The 27,340-nt window shown below is 35.6% G+C and overlaps 1 protein-coding gene across 2 annotated transcripts in view; it reads right to left on the reverse strand.

Annotated features, from left to right (window-relative positions):
• PRKAA2_1 (protein kinase, AMP-activated, alpha 2 catalytic subunit) overlaps positions 1 to 17,931 on the reverse strand; it is a 36,833-nt gene extending 18,902 nt beyond the window's left edge. Inside the window, exons 1-11 of one of the 2 annotated variants that reach the window (XM_051210329.1) lie at positions 17,854 to 17,931; positions 15,643 to 15,767; positions 15,470 to 15,611; positions 15,402 to 15,435; positions 15,117 to 15,370; positions 10,662 to 10,792; positions 8,109 to 8,211; positions 6,042 to 6,110; positions 5,943 to 5,995; positions 5,818 to 5,903; positions 4,473 to 5,756 (exon numbers count right to left, since the gene is read on the reverse strand). In XM_051210329.1, the coding sequence (XP_051070316.1) occupies positions 5,656 to 5,756; positions 5,818 to 5,903; positions 5,943 to 5,995; positions 6,042 to 6,110; positions 8,109 to 8,211; positions 10,662 to 10,792; positions 15,117 to 15,167 (594 nt within the window). In that variant the 5' untranslated portion in view covers positions 15,168 to 15,370; positions 15,402 to 15,435; positions 15,470 to 15,611; positions 15,643 to 15,767; positions 17,854 to 17,931 and the 3' untranslated portion in view covers positions 4,473 to 5,655. Of the gene's footprint in view, positions 1 to 411; positions 943 to 4,472; positions 5,757 to 5,817; positions 5,904 to 5,942; positions 5,996 to 6,041; positions 6,111 to 8,108; positions 8,212 to 10,661; positions 10,793 to 15,116; positions 15,371 to 15,401; positions 15,436 to 15,469; positions 15,612 to 15,642; positions 15,768 to 17,853 lie in introns of those variants that run through there. The other variant, XM_035734308.2, reaches the window with a different exon arrangement.
• Between the last annotated feature and the right edge of the window lie 9,409 nt (positions 17,932 to 27,340).

Genomic DNA, 27,340 nt, shown 5'->3' on the forward strand with positions numbered 1-27,340 from the left:
AAACCCACTGAACTAGTAAATATCACAATACAGAACTATGACTGCAGCATTACAGGTAGCGTTAATGACAATCAAGCAAGAAATCGATGTTTAAAAGGTAGGTCTTTGAGCACCGTTCATTAACGCAAACCTGAGAGATTACCAGAATAAAAACTCTAAGATCGATAACTGAAAGCATGACGCTTAAATCACCAAATCAGGAATTAAAAAGTATAACTGTCCCAATATCATCATGGTACAAACAAATCCCCGGTATACAACCAGTAGAATGTTAATGTCACCAAGTAGCCTGACTTGTTCGGCATAAGGTATTTCACTACCGGCAAACAAGCCCAGCGAAAAAACAATGACACTCGTTGGGTTATTAACATTATTTATGCTGTACGGAAAGTGAAATTACAGTCCACTAACCAAAGTCAGCAATCTTTACGTTCTGGTTTGAGTCCAGCAACAAATTTTCTGGCTTTAAATCTCTATGTACAACCTTATGACGATGACAGTAGGCGACTCCGGAAATTATTTGCTGAAAAAACTTTCTAGCGTCTTTCTCAGAGAGTCTTCCAGACTTCACTATGTAATCGAATAATTCCCCTCCACTGACATACTCCATTATCATAAATATGTCAGTTGGAGTACTAATGACTTGATACAACTTGATGATGTGGGGATGTCGGAAAAGCCAAAGATTGAGGATTTCGCGACGTAGTTTGCCGGCGACATCGAGAGCTTTGATTTTATCCCTGTTCACTATCTTTACAGCAACTTGCACACCGGTAGATTTATGAATTCCAACTTTGACTTTTCCGAAAGTTCCGACACCAAGTGTTTCTCCGATTATGTAGTTCCCAATACGAACCTCTGGGCTACATTTTGGGGTACCGCGTCTTCCATCCGCCATAGTTTGAAAATTGCTCCAACTATTAAGCTTTCTAGTTCCAATGTCTAACATGCGATGAGTAAACGAAAACTGATTTATTTCATTGTTCACACAACGCTCAGCATTCAAGTGGCGTTGCAGTAATAAAGTCTTATCAAACCTCAGTGTGTTACGAGCGATGTTGGATATCTTGCCTAATGAATGACAGTATTTAACCTGAAAAAACCTGACTTGCTAAAATAAACTAGGTCTTCCAATACATAGACAGTCATCATAAAGTTTTAAAAAATTTTCCTCTTACAGATATCTAAATCGTTGAAATTGTAACTGATGCTGATATTCGTTGTACCAACGAATTAATTTGCATTAGTGCTTGAATAAACGTATGTGCGTGTCATCGTTCATTTATTAGTACTGGTTTCGTGGCTAAGCATAGTTAATTATAGCGTATCTCATTCTAAATTTGGAAGGCAGATGCTCCAGTCGCGGTAGATACATGTTTCCAATTTTAAAGAGCTTTTCACCGGGTTAGTATCTTTAGAAGTCATGTCATGTCGGCCTAATGATTCATACACCACACGATCTTATCTCAGAGAGCCGAGAAGCTAATTATTCATACCGCCAGAGAAAACCATAATTATATACTACATTACATTCGAACGGGACATTTGATGCTCATATACTGAAAATATCTAACACTTATTGTTTTAGTGTATCTTCTTCACTTTTGCAGTAATCTGGATGACTCTCCTGGTCTCCCACATTGTGCGAACATTCCATGTACCCTAATTAGTGTTTGCTCTAGTTGCAAAAAGAAGCATCAGCCTCCGGACTTCCGAAGGAACTCTGCTTTAACCATGAGGCGTCATAATTCTTCTAAATGAAGAACTGTAGTGGCATTGGACCATAACCACACAATCCTCAGAGCTGAAAACGAGACAACTCGGAAAACAGATATTCAATATTTAACGCAGGGAAATACCTAACGATGGAGTGGGCGGGAAGAATGTGTTGAATGAATTGGATTTGATATCTTCTATTCATATTAAATATATTGTTCTTTCTCTAGCCTAACCTTGTTCTACATCATGTATTGGTAATTGATACGATACAGTGAGTTGGTGTAGTCGATTATGTGACTTCCCGTAAGATCTTATAGATTAGGCAGTTATATCATGACAAATCTACAATTTTAGGATTAGGTCTATTATTAGAGCAGTAGTAATATCATAGTAGACCATAATTCTACAGAACTTCTAACTCTCAGGGCAGGGTCTAAATGGTTTGAATTAAGTTATAATGTATGGAACAAAATGTTTTTCTTTTCCCAGTGTGCTACGATGGCGCGGTAATAAAACCGAACGGGATGAACGGGCTTATAATACCTCTGTATTGGACAATCGGACGATCCGCTTTGTACTGACTAAATCACGTTACATGAAAAACCCGAAACACAAGCAGCATTACATAACCAGAATAAATATACAATACTTTATTCCACACAATTACAAGCGTTCATTCTCAGTGAATCTGATCTAGCATACAATCAGTCATCAGTTGGAAGTTGAGTGCCTGCTTGTCCACACTTAGTGACTAGTCACACTTTCACTGACAAACATTGCTTATGTGGAAGCGTAGTAATTCAAAAAGCTCAGACAAATTGCCAGTGTAACAATCTCAGTAATGAATTATATGCCGATGTTCAGCTTCAATTTAACGTTTATGTAACCCGCCGAAAACCCGTTGTTATACTTCTTCTCATTATCAGCTTTCGATAAGATAAAAATAGTAGTCCTAAATTCTATTTGTTATAGGTTTGACTCTAAATGATTCATTCATACCAGTCGGTATTGACATCAAGTAAGCTTTGTGTTGCTGATCGTTGTAGGCTTCGTGAATGTGAATTTCTGTGTGGTAAAAATAACGATCGCACTTTCACAACCAGTCCCTCGTTATGTCTACATAAAGCATGTTTACATATTCTTTCCATGGTAGTAAATTCAGTGTTCTTTCGATTTGCGGCTTACTTATCGATAAATGTGTTGTAGGACGAATGAAATGTCGCTGAGCCCTAGCCAATTCATCCGACAGTTGGGCCACTGAATATCGGATAGATTATCAATCCCTGTCAAAGTCAAAGACAACCAACGCGCATCAATTAATCGCATGTCATGGACTGGCTAATGCGGTGGTGATCTCACTTACTCGAGTAGGTCAACAATCATTCAACGTAGATCATCAACGTTGATGATCTACAGTAGAACCAGAAAGAAAATACTTATTGGTAGTATATTCCACTATTCCATAAAATATACCTACTTGATCTACTTTCAAGTCACCTTCATTAAAACATCGTAATTAAAGATAGTCAGTCATACATCTTTTTATTACACAGATAGTTATGAACCGAATAGCAAGCCAAAATCTCCAACTTCCTTTTATTTTTGTAGTATTCGGGTAACTGGTTTTCATCATATATGCCTTGTTTTGTGCAAACGAACACAAACTACTCTTTCAATCTCTGCCTAGCACCTTTTAGCTTACCTTGTATCCAAAGGAGCATGTAATAACAACTCATTTACAACGTTCGCCCGGCGTTTCTGTGCTCGACATTGACTCACACAGTGTAAGAGTTAACTATAAACATTAGAAAATAACAAAGAAGCTACATGATTCCTCCAATCCACGATACTATGGCGAATCTGAATTTTCAGGATACATTCGATTACAACTTCACTGCTAGCAGATTTGGATGCCGACCAACGTAATAGATTTGCAAATACAAAACCTTGAGCTGTTGAACAACAGATGGATACGAATGATGTACGTATTCTCTATATTATTACTTAGTGGTACTACAGCCAATTAAAAGGACTCTTAACAGTACTAACGTTCGGCTCATCAAAAAGATCGCGAAGTGTGGTTAGGCCTACTGTATTTGAGATAAAGTTTAATTCCACATCAGTAGTCCCCAGTGTGTGACTGATAAACCTTCGTTGAAAGCAGAGAATAAGATTATCTCTAAAAGTTCGCTAATGTAACGTTTATTATGCGTGATAACATGCCGTACGATCTGCAACGACCTCGCATGCGTAGAATACGATTTTGAAAGCCTTCATTGAGATCATCCTAAATTTGAACTTGCGTTGTCAACAGACCTAATGGTTCACCTTAACATGTCAAGACACTCGGTGACATTAATTAAATGGAGTACCTAGTTCATGAAGAGGGCCTCGTAGTTTCAATGGGCAAAGACATCTTAATAGTGATAAAAGTATTCATAAAACTTTCGTCAATATAGAAAACAAAAGTATTATAGTCCTATCATGGGTAATAAACAAAGTGAATAAGACCCACATACACTTCGAGGTTCTAGGTCTTACTCACCAGAACCCTAGCCACGGTCATTGAGACTTGGTTTAAGTACCAACTAATAATAAAACCTTGAAATATGAAGGCCCCGACTGTGGACCGCGTGGGCGGCTACTCTAATTTCTACTGACTGACCAACTTCAGATATTTCAGTACGACTCCAATACGGTTCCCCAATCTCCAATATATCAGAACACGAACCGTAGATGAAATTGTTTATGGGGTCAGGAGAAGAATAAGAATAGGACTAATACTTTATAGACAAATGCATATTTATACAGTTAGGACTACCATAAATACTGACCAATAGGAAAATGACATCTTTTCACGTTCAAGAGCGGCATTAGAGTTAACAGGATAATTTTTGAGATATTTTACTGAATATCTCAACAGCACCTCGATCAAGCTGTTAAGCACACCACGACAGCTACAGACGATCCACAAACAGTCCATCTGAAGAAACTCCAAAAGTAGCAAATCTCAAATATGAAAAAAAGCCTATGCCTATCACCATCACTGGATTGCTGGAATACAAGTAATCCAAAAGAACATTTGTTACCAGTTTAACTATACAGGAAGTAGTATAAAAAGGTTTGTCGACATGACTGAATACTAAACACCTACATAGAAAGCATTATAGTTCATCAGTGCTTTTACTGACGTGTTAGATTTGGTAACGCTGCGTTTCCTGTGAACAAATGTTAATTAAAGCCAAAAACCGAGACTGAACTAGTAGTATAATTGCCATTTGTTTAGTAAGCTACAAATAGCAAGTGAACCTTTAAATGTTTATGTGATAAGTATGTGGATCACCTGGATTATAAGAAGTGAAAATCAATGACGGCACCTTAATTTGAAGTTCTCATATGATTATCAAATTAGTAGAAACATAATAGTTTCCATGTATTATCATTCATACGGATATAAATTTATAACATGGTAAAACACTGTACTGAAATCTCCAGTCACAACCACCAAAGTGATTAGTAGTTCCTTTCTAAGTTACGCCGTCGGATTTCGTACCACATAAATCTGACTCGGAGCGTAATACGACAATGCTTTACTAAGAGTATTTCTTCAACTAAATAAGCCACAAGGAAACCGACGATTGAATCACATCTTCAACCGTCTATAATCCATAAAAACAATAAAAATGTACAATGAGTCAAATCTAAAGATGAGTTTCACAAAATACAACATAAAAATACTGTAATGTTATTCAGCGGGTAATAATAAACTCTTTGATTTTCATAACATATGGCGACAAACGTCAGTAAAAATGACTTATTAAAATCAAAAGAAATATACATGATTTGTCAAAATTTAATCGGTGAAGTCACATAGAAGTATTTAAATGCATAGAAAAAGAGGAATATCCTAAAGTCTCGTAGAAACTGAGGCACATACTAGCCACTTTTATCACTAGATTCACACTGAATAAATAAATTTTTCCGCAATGAACACAGCTCTTTGACCCACTTTTGACCCAAACTTGTGCTAAATGTTCCTTTAAAAATTAATCACATTTGAGGGAAAAGGAAAATCAGAATAGTGAAAATATTATTTACCTAGAGTACTTTCGAAAAATGATTCTAATTTTCCTGGTTCAAGAGTTTCATGTTCATATTCATAAGCCTGCAAAAGCATCTCAAATCTGTTAAAAAAGATATTTTAAGGTAATAAAATAACGTACTTATCAAAATCTTTACAAATAACAGCCTCTGGTGTTTGCTGATCAACATATTCCTATAGATAGTATAAATTATCAAATATAATGATTATAATAAGTTACCTTCCATAAACTCATAATTTCTGCACTGTTCTCTTCTGAAATAAGTTCACATAATTGTTTCATAGCGTCCTGCAAAAAAATAACCAAGGGATGAGGGATACAACACTTACATACAAAGATGTAATTTTGACTGTTGTAAGGTAGTTGAGAGAGAACAATGTACCTAGGTTTAGTGTTAGTTGACACCCAACAGAGACCTCGAAGAAAATGATGCTCCTATAAAACTAGTATCTACGTCCTTTAGTTTCATAGTCTGAAATGTTATCGTTGAACTATTGAGGCCTCGACTAACATCCCGTAAGATTGAGATATTTATAACTGCCCAGTGACGAATGTTATATTTCTTTAGTTCTTTAGTGCTGGTCAAATTTTATCGATTAATTTGTACTGTGAGCACTGGTCTAAGTGACTTGACATCGAGCACAGTATGTTGAGATGTTGGGTAATTAAAGGCGATGGACAGGAAAACCTAGTTATTCTAAGAAGCTGTCGAGTGGTAAATAGTAGGAACTCTAGGAAAAAAGCTCGTTGCTAAATGCGTTTGATCGCTGAACAAAACAAAACTTGATTAGTATGCATAACATAAATATAAAAGATGTCATCTAGTTAAGATTATTTGGATATTTATAATGGTCCAGATAACATCTTGGAAGCAGGTTTCTAAATAGCTAGTAAACATTTTAAAATTGTAAGCACAGGGTTGTAGGGACTATTGAATGTCAATGAAATAACGAACCGACAAATGTTAGAACACCATTGGATACCTGAAAGCAAAGGACGTACATTTCTTACTAGTATGGGACCGCTCAGTAGTGAGCATCTAAGAGTCCCCACAAGAGAAGCGAACTCACGCGCGACCGCGAGTTAAAACTAACCATAATCGAGAATCATTCCTAGTTATTAGGCTTATCCTGATTTCACGTTTGCGAAAAAACTTTTATAACGAGATATACAAAAAACTCTAATAATTGGAATATAAATATACAAAAAATTGGCAAATGAAATCCAATGAAGAAGTCAAAGCAATTCACTGAAGGATCAGTAATGGAAAAGAAGCAAAATATACTTATTAAATCAATTTTTTATCCCAATATAACTTATTAAATGTTTAATTTTTCTAGTGATATAAACATACATCAGTAATTGCCTTTCGGCAAAAAAGTACTCATATATCAACACCACAAAATGAAATTTTTATAAGGAGTATTTAGGAAAGACTAAATTTTCAAAACTATTGTACGAAGGGTTATTATTTATATTTTTCATTGTGTGATCCTTAAATATTTGGTGTATATTACTGTGGATTTCGAATTATGAGTGAATAGAGTAAAACAGAGAACTAATATACTTCCAACTGGAAGTAGCTCGTGGATCAGTAAAGGCCAAGATTCACCGGTCATTAATCACGGTTACTGAGTTATTGGTTATGAGGTCACTAGTCCTACAGGGAACACGGATGAATACGTTCATAAAACGGACTAGATAATATAACTCTTTCATAAACAATTGGCTCGATCACACAGGCCCCAACGCAGTTCATGGATTTTTCCTTTTCGAGATTAAGAAAACAACTATCGTTTAATTACTCTATGAATAAAAACGGAGAACACATGAAATAAGCTCTCTCCATTTCACATGGAGCACATACCAGTTTTCCATTAGTGCGCAAAACCATAAACAAATATTTTTGTTGAAATACACAATTATCTTTTAAAACACTAAAACAACGCTTGAAATGGAGTGAAGAGACTTCCCAGGTTAAATATAATATTTTCCTTTCGTTATACTGGAAACTGTTACTGAGACAAGAATGTGAAACATTTTATAGCGTCTGGTAAGGTAAATGAATTAATATCTTAAAAGCACAATATTTCCAATGTTTTTATTAAGACTAATTCATCTGCATCTAAATCCTATTACTTCAATTATTAAAATAATAGGCTAGAAGTTCTTAGTTATTGGTCACTCTGATGGATCGATACTGATCTCTACATAAACACATACAACTGGTTGCTACAACATGATAAACTAGTTCAGTAATCAAACTAGTAAGAAATATTTACTAACTTTTTCTCTGGACAGTTTTTCTTCTTTCGATACTCCACAATGTGGTGTAATATCTCCCACGATACATTCAGCTAAATCATGTACAATTGCCATTTTTAATAATCTAAAAAAATGGAGACATGTTCAGATGTAACAAAGAAAAGCGAACATTTAAAACAATACTGTTTTGCTTATATTCGATAAGGGAAAAAAACTATCAAAATATGGTAAATAGGAATAAATTAAATACAAATACATGGAATAAATGTGACAACTTAATGAATAACAAACAAGGATAAAACAAATATCCAAATGAACATTTAACAGACTTTGTACATTTAATGTGATTTTCATTATGCAAATGAGCTGATATGGGTTAATTAAAGCCATTAATCAACAAAATCAAACCCCGAAATTTTAAATAAATAGATCTAAAGAACATTTTGTATTGGAATTGAAGTACATAAAATTTCTTACTTTGAGAGAAATTCACACCAGTTTAAAACTGCTCACTAGTAACAACATCTGAAAAGATTTTGTGAGGTTCTAGTTTGAAGAAGTCATCAGTGAAGTTCAGTTGTATTATAAGTGATACATGCATACTACAGATGATATGATATGATGATCACACAATATCGAAACTTGGATAAAATTAGAAATGAAAAGTACTGATTTATAACTTAGTGCTTTAGAGGTACCATTATCACCGTAAGATTCCAAGGTTTTGAATCCGATCCTTCGTTGGAATGTGGATGCAGCACATTATTAATTAGTCCCAAAATAGACACACTTAGATGCTTAGTGTTTACTTTTTATTTTCAATAGTTAAACAACTGAATTTGATAATGGAATGTAAGTTATCCTCTAATTGAACATTCTTCACGAAAATTCCCACCCTAATATAGTATTCTCTCTAGGGAAGATTGGATTGATAGTAAACAAACATACACCATATTCAGTACCTTCAATAATTTATACTTATTCAGTTTATAAAATACACAGGGACTAATATTATATGACCTAAATTTAATTTGGTGATTTGGTGATATTAGTAGTATTAATAACACGTATTTTGTCCTTCTTGATACTTTACAACTAAACACAAATACATATTCAAAGATATTAGTCCCTTTCATAAGTTTTCGTATATTAATGAAAGGATGTAGTTGATAGGTAAACTTTTATGTATTTACAATATACATTTCAAACAGTTTGATTGCACATAAACTTCTCAACACATTTTCTGCGAAAGTTAATAAAAGTCACTAAATGAAAGTTCAAATGAACTTAAAGCGATAATTATAAATAAAAGACGGAAAACAGATGAATATAATATGGTATTTTAATTCCTATGCTTATAGGAACATTTGACACCAACGGGTACTGAAGCTATCTAGGCGTATGTTTCATAACCCTTGATTGTACTGTTCGATTACTCCTTTCTATGTATGTCAACGCAAACATATAAATTGGTAAATGCAATGAGTTGTGGCGTAATCATTTGTGCAAAGATTAGGCCTATGTGGAATCACGAGCTTAGTTTTTTCAATCACAATCAGTTTAGCAGTGTAGTATAGTAAGTTTGCATAGAAAAGTTTTATGATAAATTCCTAGATTTATACAAGCTATGGTCATTCACAAATTTAAAGAGTTTGCCGTAAACTTGAATTTGTCTTAATAATCTTTAAGTCATTTTATGGCTTAGGGTATTGACACAATTTCCTACGTTTCCCAAATTATATTAACCTGTTTTTTCTGTTTTATTTATAGTTATCACTTTGTGTTCATTTGACCTTTATTAATGTTCATAGAAAATGTGTCAACAAGTTTAAGTTTAATGAGACAATTCGAAATGCACAGTGCATATACATTAGAGTTTTTAGATCAACTTCGTCTTCTCATTGTTCTATTGAAATATATATTCATTAAGTGAATCCGTGATAGAACCATAATCCGACTGACTAAATGTATGAGAGTCATAATAATATTCAGAAATTAAAGTATTGATACACAAAATATCCAGTCGAAAAGCAATGTAAATAGGAGATAATTCCCGTCTGTGAAAAGTTGGACAGTTAATGAAGAGAGTAAAAGTTGCAAAATAACCAACGACTATTTAATCACGGATGTAACAAGATAGTTATGATAATTTCATTACTCAACGACTACCGAATTAGATTAAAAACATTATTAAAAAGTACTGATAAATTTCAGTTTGTTAATCGTTATTCGGTCTTTTAAAGGTGCAGCCGTTACATCGACATTGATAACTGAGACCACAAAGTCCAACGAATCAAGCACGGACTCAGTGATAATACCCGTAGCCAAAATGTGGATCATAATATATTAGAATAGTTGAACACGTCTTTGTCAGGTATTTCGGGATAGGAAGTGTGAACACTCATAGGTCTTAAACCTCTAATCGAATTCACAAACACGTTTTAGAGTGCTTCTTTGCAACTTTATCTGTATATTATCCAAATTTTTCGCACTAACAGCTGTTGATTTGTCATACAGACAAGTGCAAAAAATTTGCGAAACAAGCTCCTAAACCAACAAAAAAGCTATGCTTACCGATCTGTGTTTAAATTTCCACGTTCATTTGTTGGGATTACGGTAGCCATCAATGCCATCCGGTACATATGATCAGAAACACTTTCAGGTGAGTTTATGTTGTAACGTGTCCAACCAGCTCGAACAGTTCGCTAAAAATATTTTCAAAAACGCGATGTATATATATAGACTCAGAAGTTACATTAAAACATGTGGGTAAGTTTGTAGTTAACCATGAGAGATATTGCAACCGAACTTTACACAGTAGTCTGTTAAATGAATAAATATTATGATAAATCTGATAACCTTGTAAAACAGCTAGCGTATATCTTATAGAAAGTTTGTCCATTAAATATACGAGCTGGACTACTGACGTTTTTGGTGGAATGTCAGGAAAATACTGAAGGCTTTTTAAGAAGATAACGAGTTGGTGGTTTATTTTTCAACTGAATTAAACTTTTCAATTAGATGTAAAGACTGCAAACGTTGATATATCAGGATGACTATCAACTCGCTGGGCCGAAGAAAACGTTTCTGAGGTGTACATTTCTTGTCAATGAGCTCTTTACTACTGCTTTTCATAAAATACTAAGCATCATTTGATACAATATATCAGGCTTACTAAACCCTTAATAGAAACAGACCAAATTAGTTAACTTTTGAATGTAACTAAATTGGCCCGAACAAAGGCAAATCACAGCAGTAATTTAATTAATACCTAAAAACATAAACAATCACACGAGTTTTAGGCATGATCCAAGTTATTACTACTTTTAATTTTGCAAATTATGTTCAAGTCTTCATAAAATAAAATCAGTTAAATTGAGATAAAGATAATAAAATAAGATCCCTACTATGTTTCATCATTTTCTCAGGGAACTATACTAAGAGCCCTTTAAACAAATACTCTACCTACCTTCTAGATAATAAGCCTACGTGTGTCTGTTCTCTCTTTTTATCTTTTGTATGCTATCAGTAGAAAATTATGTGCTTTTTGGAAACAGGACATATTTACAGAATTAACGGCTCAAAACTCTTCAAGGTCAAACAAAATAGAAACGTTGTCAATCAGAACAACTAACTGTGAGAAAATACTTACACAACAACAAATAATTTGATGGACCCTTATGTGGTTAGTATATGAAGTGATAAGATGGTGCGAGTGAAAGTGGGAGTCACGAAAAATCCCCACATTGAGTTGGAGAATACATTAGGAAGCAGAATATTTGTATAATGTAAATGACGTCAGTTATCTCACAGCACGGTTACTGATGAAGGCAAGAGACACATCCGAACAAAACACGCCAAATTATCGATTATTCGTGATCTTATCGACTTGGGAGAGTTATTAATAAATTTTTACTTGAATTATTCTCACGAATGTTTATTTTAAATATGCTATACGTGTACTTATAGATCTTAATTCACACAATCAACGAAGAATATGAAATATTAAGGCATTCGTAGAAGTAGACATGGAAAGGAGCTTTAATTCGCTACCTTAATACTTACGATATGGAATTCTCATATTGAGAAAATAAATATTCTTAAGATTGTCAACACTTTTAGCGTAACAGCACTCTTTAGGGACACGTGTCACATCAAACATATTTCTAGTAAGTCCGCACGATAAACCAGTTTGTAAAATGTACCAGGCTAACAACTGATCAAGCACTCTTAACTTTTTGGTTGATTGTTTCCCACTTTTCTTTAAGTCTAAGCAATAATCTTATTCTTCTGAAGTCTAGTTATGTTTGCATTTATCAGAATTTTGTAAAATCAAGCACGTAGTTGGGCAAGACTTTCGAAAATTAGACATACATATTACTTTTCAAATGGATGTATTAACAGTCTAAAAAAATTAGCGGTTGGATGTAATAGACTTTCATATTTGTAAAAGTAGACATTACAATGCGGTTATTCTCCCAAACATTTAATTATCCAACATGTAACAGAAGATACATCGAGTAATAATATATGCGAAACCGTTAGAGTAAGGTCGACAATCCATAACTGATCCACATTCAACAGCCGAGTATGTGATGTTTAATTGGGTCAGTAGAAGTAAAAATGGTCTCTTCCACAACCTCCTGTGATGGTAGTTAGAAAAATGACTTTCATGGAAATTAACAAAACGCTTTAGAAACTATACGATGCAGTGATGATATTGCAGTGTGTCAAACTTCAAATAAGAAGTAAACTAAGTAAACTCTCTCCAAATGATACGAACTGCGACCATGAATCAAAACAGTGCCAAACATGAAATCGAACTTCCGTATTGGTACACTGTAATTAAAAGACACTTAAGCTTGTTACGGAATGTGATCAGTTCCGTGATATCATAACCAACTTCCATTCTACATTAATCAAACTATAATTGTGAGAAATGGGAGTTTAGGGGCGTGATCACTTACAAAACCATTGGAGTTAGTAATGTAGAAATGTTAGCCAAACATCTGGACTCGAACTTTCATTCTCAGAAGGCCTAAAAACAATAACAATGAGCGATCTGTTGTCAGAATCTCAACTAACTGTCATTTGTATTTGGGCTGAAAGTGGAAGTGACATAGTTAACAATCTAGTTGTTTTCATTGAAAAAATCAATATAATTTGAATATAATTACCGAAATCTTCTGCAGACCCCTCTCCCATTGTCCGTTTACATTTGTTAAAAATCTCTAAAGTTATGGTAATGTACATTCCATTAGAATGAGACTAAGCTTTTTATAAAGAAAATCCATAGATAAGTCCACTGATTAATTTACATTTATTACTTTCATTTTCCAAATAAAACCTCTAACAATAAAGATATGATTAAAACCCATCGATTAATTTGCACAAGAATCCGTTTGACACATTTCCACTCTACAGGGACAAGTTTCTAAAGAGGTGATTGAAATCGAGAGTGAAAAATTCATAGTACAAATACTATGAAACGACTTTTGAGAACCATTCATCGAGAAAAATGATAGATACTTGTGGATCTTTGCACACCCATGGTGATTTTTCGACAGATATTTACTACAAAACCAGTGCCTTTCTACACGTTTTAGACCACTAGTTGGTGGTATTAAAGAATAAGATCAAGTCTCAGCACCCATCCTTTTTCTAATATACTACTGGGTTATCTAGTATAGTGTTATGACTTGGATGTCTGGTTTTTCTATCACACGATTTATCTACCGATCCGAATACGACTTATACGAATCTTCACACTAGGCCAACCAATGACGTTCAACCGGTGTGGGCAGTTTAGCGTCCTTATTGGTCCTATGTCCTCCGAGCCCTTCCACTTGAGTCCAGAACACAATACCAGCTTCCGAATATGAATCGAATCGTTTATTTCAGGCATACTTGGTTTATATATCAATCACACAGACCGCAACGTACCATAAAATAGGAAATAATATTTGTACACAAATAAGCCCAAAAAGTGGCTGCGAATGTGGGAGGCAGTAGTTAATAAACTGAACATAACTTAAGAACCGTAAATCGTACAATAATAAATTACAGGTCAAAATAAAGCTTATCATAAAAGGAATATAAATATACATAGTGTAATTGTTGAGTAGTTATACAATAAGAATATTTATAGAATATTAGTCCATGAATAGTTCTTGGAAGTTACCTGTAATTTAATCTTCACCGGATATAACATATAGCACCCCAGAGAAGGTTAACAGAACGGACCAGTGTTATTAACATATAAGCGTTTAACACTTTTATCTGTGTTCTAGAAAAAAATTTTCCGAGGAACCAGTTTGGTAGTGATGGTGAAGTAGAAACAACAACTCAAAGTTCTAAAACGCTTTTAAGGGAAATGTATTACTAGTCCATTGAAGTTGGATATATGTTTTTATATATTGGAATTGTGAGTGATATGGTCTTAGAGATGACAATATGCACAAGAATGCAACATAAAAACATCAATTTTGTAAATACATGGTACATGTATGAAATTCAGAAATTTCCGATCGCGAATTTCCTGAAGCTCATGGATGTAAAATGTTAACATGATAGGTCTATAGTCAGTTTCATTTACAGTCATTCAGAAAATCTAGTAATACATACAGTAAACTGTGATGTTAGTACATACAAATCTACGACCAGCATGAAGAACCAGATCATTGTCTTAACTGCCATCCTCAAAATAAAGTAGGATAATGTCTACATGATCTCTAAACCTTTTCTCCTAAAAATTAATTACAAAATTACTTGACTATCGCAATGATTTTATAGCTTGCTGCTAAGAATTCTATTATACATGACGTTATGATACTTATTTGCAAAAATATTAGTAGTTGCATACGAATAGCAAGCAGTAACCGATGAGAAAAAGAAGGGAAACGTCAAGAATTAAATCCAAAAAGAAAATAATTCTTTTTGCACAACTCACGGAGAGCAAATAAACACAAAACTCTGGGTTTTTTTATAAGTAACATTAAGTTATAACTAAAAAAGTAGTCAGCTTCTTACTTTAAGTTTTCCACAGAGAAGGAGAAATCGTAGGACATTTGAATCAGACATCCTAGGAAAAAGTATTTCTGATTATACGAATAACAGAAGACAAAACAGAAAATTGAAAACTAATTAAAATATATATTTGATAGAGGTGTACTACAAAATAAACTAAGATTTCTTTTCAAATAATCCAAACGAATTAAAACATCGTTTCAATTTGCAATTTCTGCACTGGTTACTCCTTGTCCAAGTGAAAAAATTTTTTACATCTAAAAAATAATGGTCATTTACAAGCCTTACTTTCATTCCATGTTCCTCGCATTTCATCTGGAAACTGGGGAAAATTACTGAAAGATATGTCATAGTACCTTTTGGAGAAATGAAAATAGGTGCGGCACGACTTCCTTAACTTTAGTAGCGTTATTAGAGCACTTATCCGCTGTGCTCCAAACACCCTCAACAACTGAAAAATATCCAAAAGCTGCAACCAAACCAAATTTCGACATCCCACTACAGATATACAATATATAACGTAACTAACCGGACAAAAGCAACAGCCATATTATGAGCGTGTAGTTGGAGTGGGTTAATGTCAGATAAGCTTAGTTACGTACTCGAGATGAACACGGTCGTTTAAACATAGAATACAGTACAAAACGAAGTCTTCTAGAAAAATTGCAATAAACACGCGTTATTTGGGCTTAGTTAAATTTATGACGAACTAGGTGTAAAATAATAAACAAATGTTCATAAACTAAGAGAATAACTAATGATAGCAGAGACAGCTTAGTGATATAAAATGATTTGGAATAACCTTTGAATATTATTATATGAAGAGGGAATGTTGGTGTGAATTCCAATCATTACTATTTATCCTTGCACTTGTATACCAGGAAATCTCTCATTTGATAAAAGTTGTATGATTAAATGGTTATTTGGTTTTTAGTCGCAGAAAAATCCCCATCATATTAAAACAGGTATATGAACGAAGAATATGCTTTCCAATAAATTCTTTTCAGGCAATACAATTATATATCCAAATCAACAATCCGATATATGTCCAGGTTCAAGGGAAAATATTTTGCTTAAGCATTATAGAATGTGGATTTAAAATTGTAAACTGCAATAGTTAGTGTTGGGATGGTTAACATGGAGTGTTAACTTGAATAAGTTTGTACATTAAATGAAATTGTGAGACTAGTAACCAGAACAAATATGGTTAACATGAGGTGAGAGAGATAATGCAATCATAAATCACGTAATATGTAGAATAATATGAATTACGTGCGGATTAGCAAGTAGAGGATGCTAAATAAATTTATCAAAGTGTCTGCAAGTGTTATGAGAATAATAATAACAGGATGTGTGATTAAGATAAATTTAAGCTATGAAAATGCAAAGAGTATGGTTGTATGAACATTAATCAAAATACGTCACCATACCAAAATGATTAACTAACCAGTCCAGAAGTTGGCTAAGGTGAAAGGAGCTGTTGAACATATCTTTTATGGATGCAAAGCTCTGGCTTTCTGATCCAAATAGCTACTACTTTAGCTGTCTGAAGGATTCTTAGTCTGACAGACTCGGACAGACTGCTGTTCACATGATATATTACTGTAAATGATTGGTCCATGTTGGTTGAATGTATGGCCTATTTGTACTAAACTTAATGAGCTAAAACCAAGAGCTAAGTTTTAACCGTACCTTTGCTTAACCACACTTGGATTTTCTCGCAAGCATGAAAATTGAAGTTCCTAAAACACCTACAAATATAACTTACTACACAAGAGCAGTTGAATTAATGGACGCAGAAAGTAGCTAGTCTAGCTAATTTATCTTTCAATTTCGGAGTGATTAACGGATGTGTGAAAAACAATAATTGTATTTTACATGCATTGAACGTTCTTTGTATTACTATTTGCAAATTTAATATAAGCAGTTCATTGTTTTTCATCTCATTATTAGAGACACCAACAGTTGCGTACTTTTTTTCTTTTAAATCTGTGGTAACATGAAACAACTGGCTTTCAAAATATACTGAGTCACGTGAATGTCGATATACATGAACTTGGAAACGACCATATTTATATCGAAAATGGCTTATCTTACTGTCATTACGAAATGCACAAGAAACATCGGTAATTAGCTATAGGTATTTTCGAAATATACGGCTAAGTCGTTATGAAATGTTTCAGGGATATATATAGGGACAATAAAAGTATTAGTGGGTTGATATAGTTTTCTCCCACCTGAAACACATTTTAAATACTGGTTAGTCTTGTAGAAACTCTTAAATGCACTTTGAGCAGCCCAATCTCCCAAGTTTCAGGAAATCGCAAAAGTTAAGTGACCTTCACCAATCTTTGGGGAGATTTTTAGGATAAACCGACTAGTCGATTGCCTCACCATACAAGCGGATAAAAGCTGATGATCATCTCTCTGGCATGAATCTTTGCACGAAGGCAAACATGAATGTTGTCATTTAGACAAGTTATTATTGGATTAACAATCTACCGAAACAATTTGAATAGTACTATTCATCACACATGTGATGTTTGTGTACACGCAAAACTAACAAGTATTCTGTAAGTCCGGAAATTATCATTTTTGGATTGAGATCATTATATGTTGATATATTACGCAGAATTGTTCTCACTAACACCGTAAAGATGCACAACCCAAGCAACCAATAAAAAGGAAATAAAGCGTACGACAGCGTAACTAAAGAAGAAATGTCGATTTTCCGCCTTACGTCGTATATTTGGGGGCAATTTGTAGACAAATACACGTAACGTAGTGCGTTCGAATATGTCGCCTTCCGTACTTGTGTTTCAAAAACGTATATAAATAACATATTTGAAGGCTATTATCATTACCACAAGTGAGAAAATGCAAACACATCGATTTTTATCGGATGCTTATATCCCTACTTTGTTGTTTATTTATCTAAAGTGTTCCGAAGTGCTGGATGGCCATCACAAATAGCTTACGAGGTGCGTATGAGTTGTGTACTCTCCATTTTTTATGTTCACTATCACCAATTAACTTTTCTGTGTTGTGAGATGAGTGCATTTAAAGCTCGTAGGGCAACAGTGAATTTGTCGTGCGTCGTTCGCTGTCACAGGTCCACTTATGACGGACGGTGGAATAAAATACGAAGAGCTTTCATGATAAAACATAATTCGCCTTCGTTTAGCAAGTTTGCTTATGAAAGCACGACTAAAGGTAACTGAATTTAACAGTTATTTATGTTGAATTGATAGCAGTCAGTGCAGAAAATGATTGTAATGAGATTCCATTACCTGTAACACCATCCAGTAGCTAGAGCAATGAAAGGCTTCTGGATGACAATGGCACGTATAAGAAGTTAAATCGTTAATATATTTCTTTTAGGGTATCATGACGTTAATTGTTGCACTCAGAAGTCCGTAAATCGTGAAGAAACGATCAACGATATATTGATGACCTGAATGACAAAAACCTGTCTGAGCATATATGCTGGTCGACTTCTGACAGACCTCAGAGATCGTGTTCTGGGCTTACCAAGCAGCATCAGAAGTGACCTGAGGACGTGCAGAATTGTCCAACCGAAATTCATCTATTGTGGGCTTTACTAGCATCTCAGATTGAAAACTTTGGTTGTGATTTTGGTATTTAAGATCTGTATGGGCTTTCGATTTCAAGGAACTCTGGTTAAGATTTATGGCCTGTATTAGGACGGATTGTTACCCCAAGGTTTAAGGACTTGTTCTTTAACGAATCTGTAGCATAATATCAAAACCACTGAAAGTTGTAGTATGCAACCCGACCAGATAGTTGTAAATATCCTGGGAGCATCCCTCTTTGAGATGGAAATAATTAATAGCTATAGTTAAGACTGAGGTTACATTTTGGGCTGGGGGTGGGTTAAGAAATTAAAAAACGGAAACATCAATAGAATATGTGATTTATCAACTTAACAAGCACAAAGAATCCACTTACAGTTAATAATAAAAGAGACGAAACTCAGCAACAACTTAGACAACTGAAAATACATGTCATTCGATGTCCAATATTTTTATGACTAACTCGTAGAATCCAATTTAATTTTTGTTGTTTCAGTACGATTCCGAGTCTCTGGCGATATTCAATAGATGTCAGTCTAGCTACTTGACTGCAATAGTCCTAGTTACTTTGATAGTTATTCGTGAGTTAGCATATTTTGTAATCTGAGTGAGTGGGTTTGTTTGAGGGCAGTAGGATTTCTGACAACAGAAGCCATACGATGGTTCAAATGGTTCCGACGGTTCTGGATGGAAAAGAAGAAACTTTCGCCTAACGAGATTCCGTGTCTAGTAGCAGTAGATCACCAACACCTCAAGCCAAGAACCTAGGTATATTAACGATAATAGAGGAAAAAGATCATAGTAAAATACTATTCTTAGTCCTTAAGAATATGTCATGTTTGCTCTCGAAGGACTCATGGGAAGTCATTTGAACTAGCTAAGCTGGAAACGAATTCCAGCATTTGACTACCCAAAAGGATAATAAAATGTGCATACTGCCCGTTCTGCTGTGTTGTGTTTCTAGATTCTGGGTGTAACCCCTTAGGCTTGTGTTGGGGATAAACCGAAGTAGATGTTCAAGGGGATGTCCAGAAGTGTTAAGGATGCTGTAAGTCATTAGAAGGTCACCTCTAAGACTCCCGTACTCTAATGGGTAAAGGTTTGGTGATTGTAGACGCTCTTCATAACGCTTGAATTTGAGTCCCTGGACTGATTTCGTGGTTCGCCATTGGATAAGTTCTAGAGTGTCCTTATCCTTTTGGAGTGATGGAGGAAATACTGTGTCCCCGTAATCCAAATGAGGACGAATGAAATTGTTGAAAACCATGTGGAAGGTTCTTCCGTCACACTGGCCGGAAATGCGCTTCAATGTTGCCAGTGCAAGGTTTGCTCGAAAGACATTTTTGTCACAGTTAGCGTAAGACTTCAAATGGTAGATTCCTAGCACTCCTAAATACTTTTCATCTTGGGACACTTCAAGAGGAGAGTCGCTTAAGTTGTAGCTGCAGTCTGCAGCATGTCTCAGATGTGCTACTTTACAAGTTGAAGTGTTAAAAGTAAGTTCACTGTCATCTGCCCAACTCTGAAGTCGAGTCAGATCCTCCTGAAGTGCCAGTATATCCTCTTGGTTGCGTGTCTCTTTCCAAAATTTCAAATGATCAGCAAAACGTAATAAGTATGACGGTAACTGTTGTGGAAGATTGTTTATATAAATCAAGAAGACAAGAGGTCCCAGTACTGAACCCTCGTGAAGTGCACTAGAACATTTCAGTCTGAGAGAAATTGAAGTTAACTCTGACCTTAAGATATCGATTTCTTAGATATGATGTGAGCCAATGAATTAAAGGTGATATGATACCTAATTGTTTGTGCTTATTGATAAGATATATATGGTTGACCGTATGAAGAGTTTTTGAGAAATCGAGGTATATGACGTCAACTTCCTCCTTGTGATCAAAGATGGATGTCATTCTGTTCGCTTCTGTCAGCAAGTTGTTTATACGAGCATGACCTTCTATGAAACCATTGTGTTGGGATGAAAATGTTTATTGGTAGTAGGTATTCGCGTAGGCCGTCATACATTGAGATCCTTCAGCCTGTGTAAACACTTTTTACATTCGGTATGAAACTTCTGACTTTACAGGCGATTCCGAACTCAAGGTTGAGGTGACATGGTGAAACCCATCGTCGTAGTGAGCGTTGAATCATGTCACAGCCTTTTCCAAAGTTGAGGAATATTTAATGGGACAGTATCTTCTAGTCGTGGCTTTATTTCTAGACAATACATGTTCTTAGAAGATTCGACGCTCAGCATCCACATATTCCCCAATCGTGTTGAGCAACATGATGTTGAGTTTGTCACTCTGTTCTCGCACTCTGTTATCATCTAGCTTCTCTCATAGCTTCATTTGTGTGAGGATATTTCATACACAATTCAGTTTATCATTTCGAAGAGAGCAAGTGCAAAGATTTGAGCAGAACGGCATGAATTCATTTTATTTCGTTTGGTTCTTGTCACCTGCTTACAACCTGATATTTAAAAGTTTAAACTACTTACATAGAAGGTTTGAGTTGGAAATTTTTTCGAGACTCATCAGTTTAATGCAGTAAGAATGTAGATAAATTAAATAAACTGAGCGAAATGTCGTAAATATTTGCTTTATGTAAAAAAACATTCTACTACATTGACTGCAACAAGAATCTAAAGGGTAGTAAACAGGTGATTATATAGTGAGTAAACACTGGGGAAGATAAAATGAGTAAAGCTCAGTTAATACAGTAAGATTACTGATCTAGAAGATTGTCGAAATAAGAAGACATAATGATGTAATTAAGTGAAGGAAGGAGTTGGAAAAGTACTAGATGAAATGAGACAATATATAGCACCAACGCAAGGAAGTGTTATTAACTGTCTGCTCTTGAACATACTAATCAATTTTTTGACGACTGATAGCAAAGGTTTCAGCAAACTTCGGAAGACTGCAGTTTAGCTGTTTTTTAATCACATTGAAAACCTTCCAGGAATTGACCTGATATCTCGTATCCATTACGTGTTTGGTGATTGCACTGTTTAAAATCGTCCTTTCGCTAGTCACAAAGATTTTTGGGACATGTACAGTAAATCTTGGAAATGCCCTCCTTTCTCTTCAGCTATTGTAGTCGCTTAGACAGATACACGTAAATTTATAGACATAACTGGTTTTAATATGAAAGAAGTGCTTATCAACCTTCGCCTGGGTTATTTTATTTATTTTATAAAGAATTAATAATTTGGCTGACGGACAAATTCTGGCTAATGCAGTGTTGACTCCCTTGCTGATCAAGGATGAGGTGCCATCATTTTTAATGCTTGAATTTATAGGTACTAGTTTTTTATCGAAATGTTCAGTTTTCTTGATACTGCCATACACGAGAGAGAAGACGGGACGATTCAATATGAAGTTTATCGACAAAGCACTTGGAATAGTCTTAACCTGAATTTCATTAATTTTTGTCCAACCAATTACAAAGCGTCCATCAGAGCACTATTTCATTGGGTAGAGAAGATATGAACGATTGACAAACTGGAAGAATTGATGAATTGCGAAAATTGCCTACGAGACAACAGCTCCCGTATCAACTTCTAAATACAATAACTTCGCTTATGTTCACGAAATTCTTTCTGATGTAAATAGTGGTCTAAACGCAAATTTTAGAATAAGAATTGAAAAGTTTTGAGTATTGCTTGTTATTAATATTGAATTTAACTATTTCTGAACGTTACCTACGTTTAGGTTGATAAAGTATTCACTGTTAGTTCACCTGTCAGCCTACTTAAGCCTATTACCCCTCGTGAAACACATGCCGACGACCAGGATCCTACAACCAACTCTGTCCTGAGCATTCCTCTCCACTTGTTTATAAGCGTTATTTATTTCTTTGGTGTCTACCTACAACTACTCACCCAATATGTTCATTAGTTTGGTTCTTTCCTTTTTGCCTCCTGGATTCCTAGCATCGTGACCCGGTTGATGGTTCAAGTGATATGCGTCACATAAACCTTCCTAACTTCCACGTCAGCTGGAGGCTGGTTTGTTCTCTGACTTTAGATTGTTGCTGATGGTTTTCGATAAACAGATCTGGAGTATCGTGAGCAAACGACTGTTTATAAATAGCCATACACGTTTGATGGCACTTTTGGTAAATTTCAGATTTCAGCTGCGTACAACAGAACTGTCTCGACGTTTTTATTGAAAATTCTGAAGTTGGTGTTGCTCGACAGACATTTTGAGTTCCAGATATTTTTCGATAGTAAGAGTACTTCCCTTGCTTTATCAATTTGTGAGCTTACATCTGAACCAGATCCTTCCTATTAGACGATGCTGTCCTGGTACATTAACGTATCCTTCTCTCCCAGATATTCTTTATCAAGTGTAATTTGATCAATACTCTCCGTATGATACCTACGATCTCAGGTGCACTATAACGTCGAAAAAGGTTCTGTAAAGCTTCCCTATCCACACTGTTAGACGTTTTTCTTAGTTAAGGATGTTTGATGTATAGTGACGAGTTCCATTTAATTGATTGTTCAACGATGATCAGTTTTGTCGTGATTTGGTCTATACAATACTGATCTTTAGAGAATCGGCCTGTTGATCTCAACATTGGGCATCTACTGAATCCTTCAGTCGCTTCAAAGACACTGTTGAATACATTTCTTGGTACTGATAGTAGCGTGACGCCTCTGTAGTTCTCCAACTTCCGATCCGTTCGCACTTGTTCTTAATTCCAGATCTTCGTGGACAGAATCTGGAGCGTATTCGGAGTTACTTTTATATCTGACTTCAGTGCTTCAGCCTCTATGTCGTGTGGTCCTGATCCTTTCCCGTACTTCATTTGATTAATAGCCAAACTGATGTTGTCGGTTGTTAAAGGGTAGCAATTATAGGAAAATCCGTAGGTGCTGCTTCGTTGTCCTGTGTTGTTCATTGAGGCTGGCGTATTCAAGGGCTTTTCCAAGTTATCTGCTCACGTGTCATGGTGTTTTTGAATGTCAATGACTAGTTTGCCTTCTTTATCCTTGACTGGTCGTTCTGGATTTCTTTATTTTCCTGCTTGGTTCCTCATTCTACCGTATAGTTTTCTCATGCTTCTTTTTTTAGCTCTCTACTTTGTCATTGCTATGTATTCCACATATGTCTGATATCAGTTTCAATTCTCCCCTTTGCCTACTTTTTTAGTAAAATGTGCTAGGTCTTGGCTTGCCTTGGCTTTATCTGTTTTTGTTTGGCTGTTGCTTATTGCTGTCTTCTTCTTCATTTCCCGAATCTGGCCTGGCATATCGATAGAAATACACTTTATGTGGGTGGTTCTTGCTGCCTTAAACCTCCTGACTCGTTGAATCAACTGCTTCTTCATTCTTTTTACAACCGATGCATCTTGTTCTAAAAGGTTTTGTAAGACTTTGTCAGCACCTGGACTTAAAGTATTGTTGAGCGTTTTAAATGCCATATTTCCTGTTGTTCAGTATATTTTTAGTCTCAATTTAGTTTGAACTCCACCAGGTGGTTATCTGAAGCATTGTCAGTTTTAACAGCTCATCTTGAGGATTCAGAGTTAGCTGAGTACCTCTTGACAGTAGTAAAAAGTTGTGGCTTGAGTATTCATTTATGTCTTCATTTGATGTAAAAACTTTACTTTCTGTTATCGTATGTCGAATGTTAAATGATTGTTGTGTTTGATTTAGACCTTGCACTCTAATTATTCTTGATTTCAATGAGAACAAAAAGCTTTTACAACCACTCCACGAGCCTTCGAAAACAAACTAAACTTGGAGTAACTGCCGGCATTTAGGGTTTTCCGTTTTGTTCTCACACCTTTCGTGAACCTGTAACAGCTTAGGTTAGTTGGTTAAGAGTTGATATCAAACAACCAAGCATGTGCGAAAACAGTATATTTCAAGTATTCATTCACCTCCTTATTTTGTATAGGCGTTATATTTCCTATTGTCTTATATTGAATAATGAGAGGCTTTGTTTGTCTGAACAAAAAATCTCACACTCCATATAACTGCGCGAAGATCTAACTAAAGACCTATTCACTAATTGTCTGGTTTCTATCAATAGCACGAGGGTTAACAATAGGCACGAAAAACCTAACAAATGTAATTGGCCTCGTTCTCTGTAGTTTGGTAAGACCTTTGTAGCTCTGTACATGCGTTTGTGCGTGAATGCAGTTCCATCTTTAACCATTTGGTGGAGATACATAAACTTGCAAATCTCTCACCAATCTCGTTTTTTCTTCACAGTTCATATCATCCTATGACATATTCATATATGCTGTTGTCCATTCAGACTTCGGCATTTGGTTCTCATCGGGATAATTAGGTCCTTTTCTGGCCTTTTCTATACAATCTAACGGAGCTTCTAATACGACCGATCAACATCATCTTGATTTTCATTAGTGGGTACATAATGCTAAAAAACATTCATTGTGATCCCCTACTTCTTTGTCTTGAGGGACACTTAGATGATCCTGGATCCATGGAACATCCATCTTATTACTGGTATTAGTGTTCCTCTGGACAGCATCAATGTGACTCCACGTATGTGAAGAGCACGTTTTCCTTCATAGCATCGCCTTAGTAGCCAGTCTTTTCTGTCCAGCTAGGGTTCAATGAAATTCACTTATTCCGAGCATAGCTAATTTATTGGTCCTCCTGACTTCCCATTTGAGTTTGACATGCGTTATCGCTTTTGGATAATATCCCTCACAATCTTCCGACGATCATCTAGTGTCAGCTTCCACTACCCTTGTGGCTATGGAGAGTGTTGAAGTTGCTTTCTTATTGTTGTTTAATTTGCCCTGTGTGGTGAAGGCAAGGAATGTTCCTGCCTCTCAGTAGTATATCATTTATAACCATGTTAAATGTGGTTTCATCGAGGTGGCTGTTCCCTACTGTTGCTTGAATGGCGTTAGAAAGGAGTCAAGCTTGTATTATATCTATGATATTCAGCTTGAGATGGGGACAATGTATATGACCTCTACGATTTCGCTCCTGAATCCCCCTGCATTGTTAAAGAGGCACGCAGTTATTTTTCGATATGTATGGCGTTTCTCTTTTGCAGAACTTGATTGTAATTTGTGAACTGAGTGAGGTTTAGGGTATGTTGTTCTGTTTTGTGGGAGCTGGTCGCTTTGAAATTTTCGTTACGTGTCTTGTCTAGTTAGTGTAACTCTGTTAATGCGCTCTATCATAGGTCGTTGATCGAATACAATTGAGACGAAAGTGTGCCTCGTTCAGTAGTCATCCCTTTATCTCACCGATTTAAGTAAGCATTCAAAGAATGGAATATGACTTTGTAAGTCATTCATTGAAGTCTTACTGTTATCATCGTCTGTACTTCTGACATTTTAGTTAGACTACTTCTGCGGATACAACTGGATATGAGCGCGCACGGACAGCAAATCAGCAAAGTGAAGGTGACTTCCTACATCAAATGTGAGACAGTTCCGTTTGTCAGCATTTCTATCATACATCATTTTGCCGTTTAATTGTTGTAAAACTGAGGAAAAACTGTGTATGCCGTTCATGTGTGACGTCGTCGAACACTTGTTATTAACGATCATTTTCATGTGACTTGTTAAGATACTACCGGGCATCAAATCTTTTCTAATAAAAAACCCTCACTTTTTCCGTCACGCGTGTTGACAGTACGTCATATAATGACAGGTATATTTCCCCATCTCGCAACTAGAGATGAAGACCATTTTCCATCCTTATTTGTGATGCTTTATGCGTAAACACCTTGGTATTCAACGTCTATTGTTAATATGTATCAACTAACTTCCAAGTCCCGCGTAGTGTTTTATTTGACCCACCGTTTTCTGTTTTCAATAATTATCATGACTTTTGTCTTTCCTTGTGAGGAATTCAGCAATTTCCTCAGGGATTTTAGCTCTCAACTCTAGTGTCTTTTCTTTCGTCTGGTGAGCTGGCGGATGGTTTGTTCTTTATCATGGGTTTTGGTACTGATAGTCTCCAGCAAATGGGCATTAAGTGTTCTGGATAAACAAATGTCTATAAATACACTGCTTCTTTTCGGCAGGCCTGTCTTGCCGTCAGTATTGGAAGTTGTCTTGAGTATCGAGCGACAGTTTTCTAGAGTTCCAAAGTTCATAACTATAGAAACTTTGATAAATACAGTAGATCCCATTCGTCTTTCAATGAATATGCCCGGGTACATGTAGGTGTATATGTCATCCGGAGCCTTGTCATCAGTAATGATTTAATTTATACGGGCTTTGTTCTTCTTAAGGATCTTGCATTTCCTCTTTTGAATGTCACAGCCTACTGCTGTATAAGTCTATGCCACACTGGTAGTTTTTGCTTACACTTGCTGCAGTGTATGAGATAAAATGTCAAATTATCTGCAACGTTCAATCTATTTTCTTGCATTTATGGTGTCCACTATGTTACTTGCTTCTCCTGAAGCCACTGTTATCCAGTCAGTAACTAGCAAGAAAAGAAAAAGTGAAATATATGCCTCACACCGACAGTAGGGTAATCACTCCATAGTTTTCATAGTCAATAACTTCATTCCCCGGTATTTAAATGTACTACACGTTTCCAGTCTGCTAACAACGGACGTTTTCATGAAAAGAATGCGGTTGCTTCCGCATCGGAATTCAGTACTTCAGCCAGAGTGTCGTCTG

This window comes from Schistosoma haematobium, chromosome ZW (assembly GCF_000699445.3).
Source record: "Schistosoma haematobium chromosome ZW, whole genome shotgun sequence".
NCBI lineage: Eukaryota > Metazoa > Platyhelminthes > Trematoda > Strigeidida > Schistosomatidae > Schistosoma > Schistosoma haematobium.